This window comes from Sinohyriopsis cumingii, chromosome 6, assembly GCF_028554795.1.
Source record: "Sinohyriopsis cumingii isolate HCF-2022 chromosome 6, ASM2855479v2, whole genome shotgun sequence".
NCBI classification, from domain to species: domain Eukaryota; kingdom Metazoa; phylum Mollusca; class Bivalvia; order Unionida; family Unionidae; genus Sinohyriopsis; species Sinohyriopsis cumingii.
In genome coordinates, this window is record NC_142966.1 from 135,851,393 (window position 1) to 135,860,578 (window position 9,186).

General features: G+C 36.2%; 1 protein-coding gene across 3 annotated transcripts in view; it reads right to left on the reverse strand.

The window, feature by feature from the left end:
• Positions 1–4,893: 4,893 nt before the first annotated feature.
• LOC149798060 (heat shock 70 kDa protein 12A-like) overlaps positions 4,894–9,186 on the reverse strand; it is a 27,409-nt gene continuing 23,116 nt past the window's right edge. For all 3 annotated transcript variants that reach the window (XM_089963144.1, XM_089963142.1, XM_089963143.1), the window contains one exon: positions 4,894–9,186. This exon is cut by the window's right edge and continues 909 nt beyond it. In XM_089963144.1, the coding sequence (XP_089819270.1) occupies positions 9,032–9,186 (155 nt within the window). In that variant the 3' untranslated portion in view covers positions 4,894–9,031.

The window sequence follows — 9,186 nt, forward strand, 5'->3', positions numbered from 1 at the left end:
ATATGCGGACCTGGGTTCCAATCTTTGTATAGAACGAATTAAAAATTCTCTAACCTATGCGATAGCATTATTTGTACTGAATGTTAATTCTGCCAATTATTATCAGCGATTTTCTTGTAGAACTTCCGTTCTATATATATATATATATATATATATATATATATATATATATATATATATATATATATATATATATACATATATATATATATATCATGACGCATAGCTTGAAAAAGTTATTCGTAGTTGTATCTGTCTTGTCTTGGCTGTAATATAAAACAGATACGTTCCCTGTATAAATCAGATCAGCAATTTAATTTCTGTCCAACATGTTCACTAGATGATGCAGTGGACAACATATGCACTTCGTTCTTGATTGAAATAAGTTAAAATAGCTCGCTCAAGGAAAATGATTTTCTTTGTGGCCTTGTTATCGAAATAAATGTCGATAAAATAGGGTACGATTATGGCCATCCTGATCATTAATTCCACACCATATCTTTAGGTTGCTGGAATAAGTGTAAATCGTGAGTTGCAAACACTAATGAAAGTCACGGAAATTTAAAAAGGAAACTTTGTGCGCTGATATTACAGACACTATCTTAATTTCCAAGTATTAAGTATATTATCCAAGGTTTTCCTCTATTTTTGCAACTGATTTCTACTCAACTACTAACAGATTGTCTAATTCCTATAATAGCATCTCGAGTATGCTTTATAAACGTGTATCATGACATACGCAACTATTGGCATGAATATATGTGTAACAGTCAGGGACTGATGTATATGTTTCAAGATTAACATATATTTCAATTTTTAAAGCCTAATTTAAGAAACAGTTATGAAGTTGCAGAAAACAAACACGCTTGTTTATTTAGTTTTGCCCGTAAAATGAGAAAAAGCACTGACAATTTAGACCATCTTTTGATTGATCACTAAAAGCGTCAACATGGGCAAGGACCAATATGACGAAATAATTTCAGTTTTAAAAAGACAATGCAGCTGAGTTGTTCTTTCTTTTTCCTAGAATATTCACGGTCGCTTTTGTAGTTTTTCCCGTTTTTTCTCTCTCCCATGGACTTCAATCTCAGTGCCACCAAATGTCATGGACACAAGGACACTTCTTTCCTTTCTAGGTACACTCATGTCGAGAACATTAACATCCACGTGTCCAAGCCTCACACATCCCTCATCTGTCACGTACATTGGTGATTTTTTAGTAGAGGCGAAGATGTTAAAAGCAATAATTCTTTGATTTTCCTCAAGTGGGAAGTAGGACTTTTCTTGCGTGGTTTCATGTAAAGCAATATCATGTCCAATTTCTGCATACTTGTCGAAGATATCATTACATCGAGGTCCATCTTCGTATTCGGACCTCTTCATAGCATCGTGTATTTTATTGTCAAATGGTACAGATACATCTACACCATACGTGTACTTTGAAACACGTTGTTCAATAGAAAAGGGGCTATGACCAAAAACCACCACTCCCTTAAGGAATACAAGGCCACCTTTTTATGGCATGATGACCTTGACAGACGGAAAACTAGAACTGATGTCATCCTGAAGCATCTTGGATTCTGAAACCCACCCACCATTAAAATACTGGCAATTTCTCTGACTTCTTTATCTTTCATCATCTCTTTCACGTGGGATACTGTGTTTTGAATGGTTCTTGAAAATAGGTTTATCCTTCCAGAACTTTCCACTCGGAGTTTGTCACATGACAGCAAAACTACTCTACTAGCGAATCTGGTTTGTTGAATTGCTGTGCGAAGGTCTTCATCGGTTCTTTACTCAAAAATATCTTTTAAAGAAGATGGAAAACGTAAGGTAATTTTCTCGTCCTTGTCTAGAGTTATATTTCTTTCCTTTATCTCAAAATCTCTAAGCATATCCAGATAGCCTTCTTTACTTTCGGCTTGAAAACGACAAAAGACTGGGTTCCCAATCAAACTGACGATGAATTGCTAAAAATCTTCGTCAACATGAGTTTCTCCCCAGTCCCAACCACTGGCTTTGTGAATTTATTTCAGTTTTCCTCCATGCATCACTTCATGGACAGTGCTATCGACAGTTCCACCGAAAAAATGACTTTTGATTTTATTGTAAAATGTTTCATTAACAGACCTAAACATTTCAAATATGAAGAATTCGTCTTTATTTGTTTCATATGATTTTTGTGATACGTGATTTCTGTTATGTGTTTCTTTTTCCAAATTTGATTTTCAGAAAATGATATTTAATGTTGAAAGTATATTGTATACAAGGACGAAATCAAGGGTGAATTTGTGGAAATCAAATCAAATCCGATCACCTTGTTGCAGAGAATCGACCACGTGCGATGGTTCATCGATATGAAAACCTCCAAACAAGCAATGCCAATCCGGTTCAGCAATTATATCATTGCGAGTTTATTGTTGTTATCAAGGAAGTAAGGGGACATAACTTCAAATTTCTTTATCAAATATTAGAACGCTCCCTTGACTTAAGTGGCTAGAGCGTCCGCCTCGGATGTGGGAGGTCGCGGGTTCGAAGCCCGAGTCATACCAAAAACTTATAAAAATGGTACTAGCAGCTGCCTCGCTTGGCGCTCAGTATTAAGAGGATATTGTTAGGACAGGCCAGACTGGTGTCAGGATAATGTGACTGGGTGGGACATGATGCTAAATGTCTGCGGCATAATACCCCAGTGATAAACATCACTATAAACTGTCACACTGCAGACATCGTAGCATTATGACTGAAAAATTGTTAGAGCTACTTTAAAAATCTAAATCACACACACACATTACAGAAGTCATCGCCTTCCATCTTGGATTCCATCGGGATTTGAACTCTGATTCACTTAGAACCTTTCATGTATAGGACATGTGTTTCTTAATTCTTGGATTATTTTTGGACTTAATTCGCAATACCGTAAGTTCCTTTTCTTATTTTTCACTTAGTATTTTAGGGAAATAAATTATTGTTCAATTTTATAAAGCTTGTTGTCTTCACTCTTTTCTGTTACTTATTTTAGAGCATAGACTCGTAACACCTCGTATGTATGGCACTGGTAGTCCATTATTTACTTCACAATGTCGCCGTTTTTACTTGGAACGTATTGACTGAGTCAGTTTTGACTTGATAACCAGCATTGGCGATGAATACAGTAACATTTGTCTCCCTTGTTTCAATGTTTACTTCCAATCAAATAAATGCAGCATATTTTGTCGTCTGTTTCTACATAATAACACTGTTTCCAATGTTGAATTGTGATTTTGAGCATGCTTCGTTTAATTAACATCATATTTATAGTTGATTTGGGCAGGTTCTGGGTGGTTTTGGGCAGGTTTTGGGTGGCTTTGGGCAGGTTTTGGGTGAATCGTGCGGCCGATGAAAATGTATTCCCCATTGAGTTATCGCATATAAATCGCAGTTTCTAAAGACTAAACTAATTAAAGTCGCACTTGATCGTGATATGAAAGGTTCTTTCTTTATTTCATAGCCAACTTTACGCTATGTTAACCTTTGGGTACGCTAATAAGCCGAAACATGTTGACATCACTTTATATGAGATATACGGAGTTATCCTCCTTTAGTTTCATAAAATAAAAAATAAAATAAAAAAACGAAAGAACGCGCAGAATCTTGGATGGGGCATTTGCAATGAAACTGGATTCATGCATCGTATTACTACTCAGGATCAATCAACTGTCTCGAATTTAATTTCCAAATTTTCATAACGTTTGATGAAGGAATTTATGAACAAGCAATACTTACAGTAAATTAAAACTCAACAACTGTGTACTGTATTTTTATCCCAGAAAATATCAGATGTGGGTTTCTACTTTTCAAGTTTAATGTTAAATTATTAGCACATGCTAGATTTCGATTTGTGTAATTCTGGTCACTTTTACTATTCACAGAATAGCAATAAAATTAAAAGGCACAATAAGATCATCTGCTGTTTTTTATTGACAGCGTTGTGCTATATCTTTCTCGTTTACAACGAAGATCATTTTATTGTTATTCTTTTTTAAACCAGGTTTCCTTTCACATAACACAATCCAAGCGTTGTCTTAAATTCGTGGGAGTTTAAGATTAATGAGTCAAGTATCTAATATAATGTGAGCCAATACATTTTTAAGTTCTATATTGAGTTCATTGTGTAGGTATAACATCTCGAAATAAATCATAAGTAAACAATAATGATCAATAAACACATACAATGGAACTTAAATTTTGCAACTCCTGTTTCTGTTAAACATCATGAGATGATCAGACGTAGTTTGTGTGTGATAGCCTTCAACAATATCCGTGTTGGGAGTGGTGTGAATGAACACTTACCTGGAAGGGCTTGCCCATTAGCTATCGTGTAAGGTGCAGAGTTACACAGTCATATATATATCTAAAGGATGTCCAAAGGATATTTCCCTGACGATTTGTCTTAGCGTTCTTACTCACCGCTTTCTAAGGTTATTGCTAGCACAATAAATGTAAACCTGAAGTGCACTTTTGTTTGGATAACTTAGATATAAGTATTTACTTAATACCCTTCCGAGAAAACTTTTCACGGATCTTATCGCGCGTACCTATGTCAGTTAGATGTAAACACCGATTCTAATGCAATAAGGAAGTAAATTAATTGCAATAGTAGTTCGTTGTTTGTGCATGGTTTCCGCAGACCAAAGATGCGGTCAATTATAAAGTTCTAGATAACCTGTATTTGGTAATCTTGGAAATTAAATAGGTCAGAGAGAGAGAGAGAGAGAGAGAGAGAGAGAGAGAGAGAGAGAGGAGGGCTTAGATGAATACAATAATTAAAGAGCTACATAAATTCCACAGAATATGGCTGTAATCTAAATGCATGTAAAAGTAGTCAGTTATATGCACTGGTGGACAGACAGATATGGAAGCAGTCTTTAATTGTTCAAAACGGACAAATACCTGTTGTGTTTTGTAAAACTTCAAACTATACAAAATTATAGGTGATATGTAGTATGAGAGAGAGAGAGAGAGAGAGAGAGAGAGAGAGAGAGAGGAGGGCTTAGATGAATACAATAATTAAAGAGCTACATAAATTCCACAGAATATGGCTGTAATCTAAATGCATGTAAAAGTAGTCAGTTATATGCACTGGTGACATACATATATGGAAGCAGTCTTTAATTGTTCAAAACGGATAAATGCCTGTTGTGTTTTGTAAAACTTCAAACTATACAAAATTATAGGTGATATGTAGTATGAAAGAAGTTGTGTGCCATTACTGTCTCCTTTGGATCCCAACTACTCGTCCTAGCCTCTACCCCCATGACATAGTAAGCTTATTAATGACACATGCGTGTTGATCGATTTTCATTATGCACACACGTATCCCAACTTATTGGGGTAGAGTCGACGATGGATGTTAAATGAGTTCCCAAACGACCTGAAGTGGTGTCAAAGTGGTGTTACCAAACCCTCGTATGAACAGTCATGTAATTTTGTTAAGGGTCAAGGAAATATGTCATTTAGAACTACCCTGATGTTCCACAACCAACTCGAGGCCAGCTTAGAATCATCGCACATGCACGTCAAAACGCTGAACCGTTAAATGTAGCAGTAGATGCGAAACCTCTCCGGTATTGTTTCAATAATGGCGAAGTGGCATTCTACACTCTATCCTACCCAGTTAACTTCACCAACAAATATGTTATATCGACGTTGACTGAGCTGAATTCAGAAATATCTCGACTGTTTCTCAACAAGGATGCGCTTGTTCGAGTAACAGATTTGGGCAATGATACTCGTTAGATGTAAATGGTGATGGCGTAATCACTGTGTTCTTGAACAAAAGAGGCTCCAGAGCATCAGAACGCAGAATCGTTGGAGGTTTAAGTATTCCCGAGGCAGAGGTTTGCTTTGATTGTATGACCATTGAGCCAGTAAAATCATAGGGTCATGCTAAATGGCTAGAAGTGCATGTGCGTATTGTACCTGCAACTGATGATAATACCAGAGAGTGTCTGCCTCTTGTACGATTAAAGTACTCGATTGTAATAGTAACAGAAAAACTATAATAGTCCCTCAGCCTTACCGACCTGAAGAAAAAAATTTGAAGCGTAACAGCAGCAGCGAGATTAAATTTCCAAGAGAATCGCGCTGATCATTAAATACAAACGCGCGTGTTTGGATGTAGATGCTATTTGTTGTCTTGCCGCAAAACCTTTAATACCATTTAATAACGCTGGATTCTGATAGCAGCAAATTATTAATATCGACTTAATACAAAAGAGTAGAAAATTTAATTTTAACAGAACACTGCTACAACCAACCCCAACCTGTAACCTACGTAAGAACGGCTTGGATACATCTCTGATAGCTAATTTCTCCGCTTTTACTTTGATGTTTGACCGACCACTGGTACCTAATTTGCGTGTATATAGGGACCAATATAGATCTGCTAGCTCTCTGAAGTTTTCAATCACTGAGTTATATACAGTCTTTGGAATAAATGTACACGGAATTATATAGTATTATGGCAACAATCTCACAACAATCTCTATTCACACACCTAAAGAAACCCCATAATCTCTGTTGCAAGAATACTTTTTTCCATAATTCTTAAACAATACTTAAATCGATAACCAAATTATCGTTGAATATACTATAGTTACATGACTTATACATCTTAGGTTTAACTATGACTGGATCTTGACTTTGTTTTTCCCTGACTGTCTCTAACAATATTTTTAGCATAATAAATATAAACAGGAAGTCAAACACGTGCATTTAGGACTTTCCGTCAAGTGGCCTTTTCCCAAGCTAAAATAATACATAAACGTATTGAACGACCATGTCCTTATATTGCTAGCGGTTGTGATGGGAACGCTAGCAGACAAAACATGTAGCAATATTTAATTTAATTCTAGCTCTGTACACGTTTCTTTATATCCATTTTAGTCTCACAACCCGGTCATATGTCCCCATTTCCAGCTACAAATGTATACTAATTAAATTACAATGCATCTCTAGTTTAAAAAACCCAAACTGATTACCAATGCATGGGTACAAGTGGATGTGTTCGATCATTGATATTATAATGTACGAGTGCAGGTGAGTGGATTGCACGATTACCATTGTAATATAATGGTTCAGGTAGATGTGTTTTATCATTATTATTGTAAAGTATGAGTACAAGTGAACGTGTTGCATCGTTACCATTGTAACACATGAGTGCAAATATATGTGATGCATCGTTACTATTATGATGTACGACTTCAAATGGATATGATGTATCGGTATTATTGTAATTTATGAGTGCAAAGAGATATGTTGTATCATTACTATTCTAATGCATGGGTGTAAGTTCATGTATTTTACGATTTACTATTCTAATGAACTAGCGCAGAGGACCTGATCAGTGTTTCCAAAGTACAAAAGGGATTTTACTTTCCTCGAAAGGGCAAAGCAAAGCACCAAAGCAAACGTTTATGTGTCCATTTATTCAAAGTGTGCATGATACCCAATATATGTGCTCAAGAATAACACGATGTCAAATTTCTAATGACAAGTGACCGTACGTTTGTGTATGTGTAAGTTTCTTTTAGCCTTGAGGGTCTGGAAACTCTGCCCCCCCCCCCCGCCATCCGACCCTGAGTGCACGTACATGTGTTGCATCATTACTCTTGCAGTGCATGGGTGTAAGAGGATATATTGTAAAATTTACTATTCTAATGATCGAGTGCAAGAGTAAGTAGATATACCGTTTATTGCTATTTCAGTGGATGAGTACAAGTGGATGTGTGTTTGATCACTATTTTAATGTACAATTGAAGTGAATTTGCAGTAGCGTGATCACTGTGTCAGTATTTGTGTTATATCATTACAATATTTGCCTGGAGGTAACCTAAATATTTACACATAATGCGACATACTTACCTTTACTGGTATTTAGAATGACAAATACAGTAATAAACTTAGTGGATGTGCCATTTATATTTACGTCTCAGTTCATTGCTTTGCTAGACATTATTGATTATTTGACAAGTATGCATCGGTGTTGAGAAGATGTTTCTCAAAGCAAGTAAGTTATACAATGTTTAGCAGAAGTCATAATGTACAGTATTCAGAAGACTTTATGGTAGCATGGGTTAGTTCCGTAAAATGGACGCTCCTTGATTTTTTTAACATAAAGATATTCAAATGGATAAGTGTTTGGTAATCTGGAAAATGAATACGTCTTTGTAAAAGGTGTTTGGGTCGTGATTCGTAATGCATAGCGTGAAGACACGACCCTAGGCTTGGAAAGACTGTCTGATGATTTGTACAAATGTGATTACAAAGATCACACAAGTGTGAAATTAGAGTTTCAAGATTAGTGGTCCAGTGACGATTAGAGGAAAAATGATTTGTAGTACTTGAGCTTTTAAGAACCCTTCAGTTGACAAGTACTGCTGTCTTGGGGTCTTATGAAATAGGGAAACGGTCGACTATGAGTTGATAATTGTTTCAAGATTAACACGTATCTTCATCTTAAATGCCTAATTTAATAACAAGATATAGCGTTACAAAGATGATAGACGTATACATTTATTTAACAGTCCATGCTTGTAGTTATCAACTGCGAAACTTCACTCATCACTGCGAGCATTCATTAACAAAGTAATAAGACCGCTCCGGTGGCTTAGTGATTAGAGTTTCCGCCTCGGATGCGGGAAGTCGTGGTTTGATCCTCGGCCGAGTCATAACTAAGACTTACAAAAAAGGTACTTACAGCTGCCTCGCTTGGCGCTCAGCATGAAGAGGTTAGGGTTAGGACTAGTCGGCCTGGCGTCAGGATAATGTGACTAGGACATATATTTTATACATGTTTGCAGCATGATGCACCAGTGCTAGCGATATGACTGCAAAATTGATAAAGATACATTAAAAAGCCAAAATCACACACATACACACACAAAAAAGAAATAATATGAATTAGTCTCAGGCATAATCAAAATATTCTTAACATCAGGCAATAAATCATGATACATCAAAAATGTGAATGCATCTGACTAATCCTTTTTTATCCTAGAAAATTCACTGTAGCTTTCGTAATTTTTCCTGTTCTTGTTTCTCTTGCTTTGACTTCAAACTCAGTGCCACCGAATGTCATGGACACAAGGACACTTCTTTCCGTCTTCGGAACACTCATATCGAGAATATCAACCTCCACTTTCC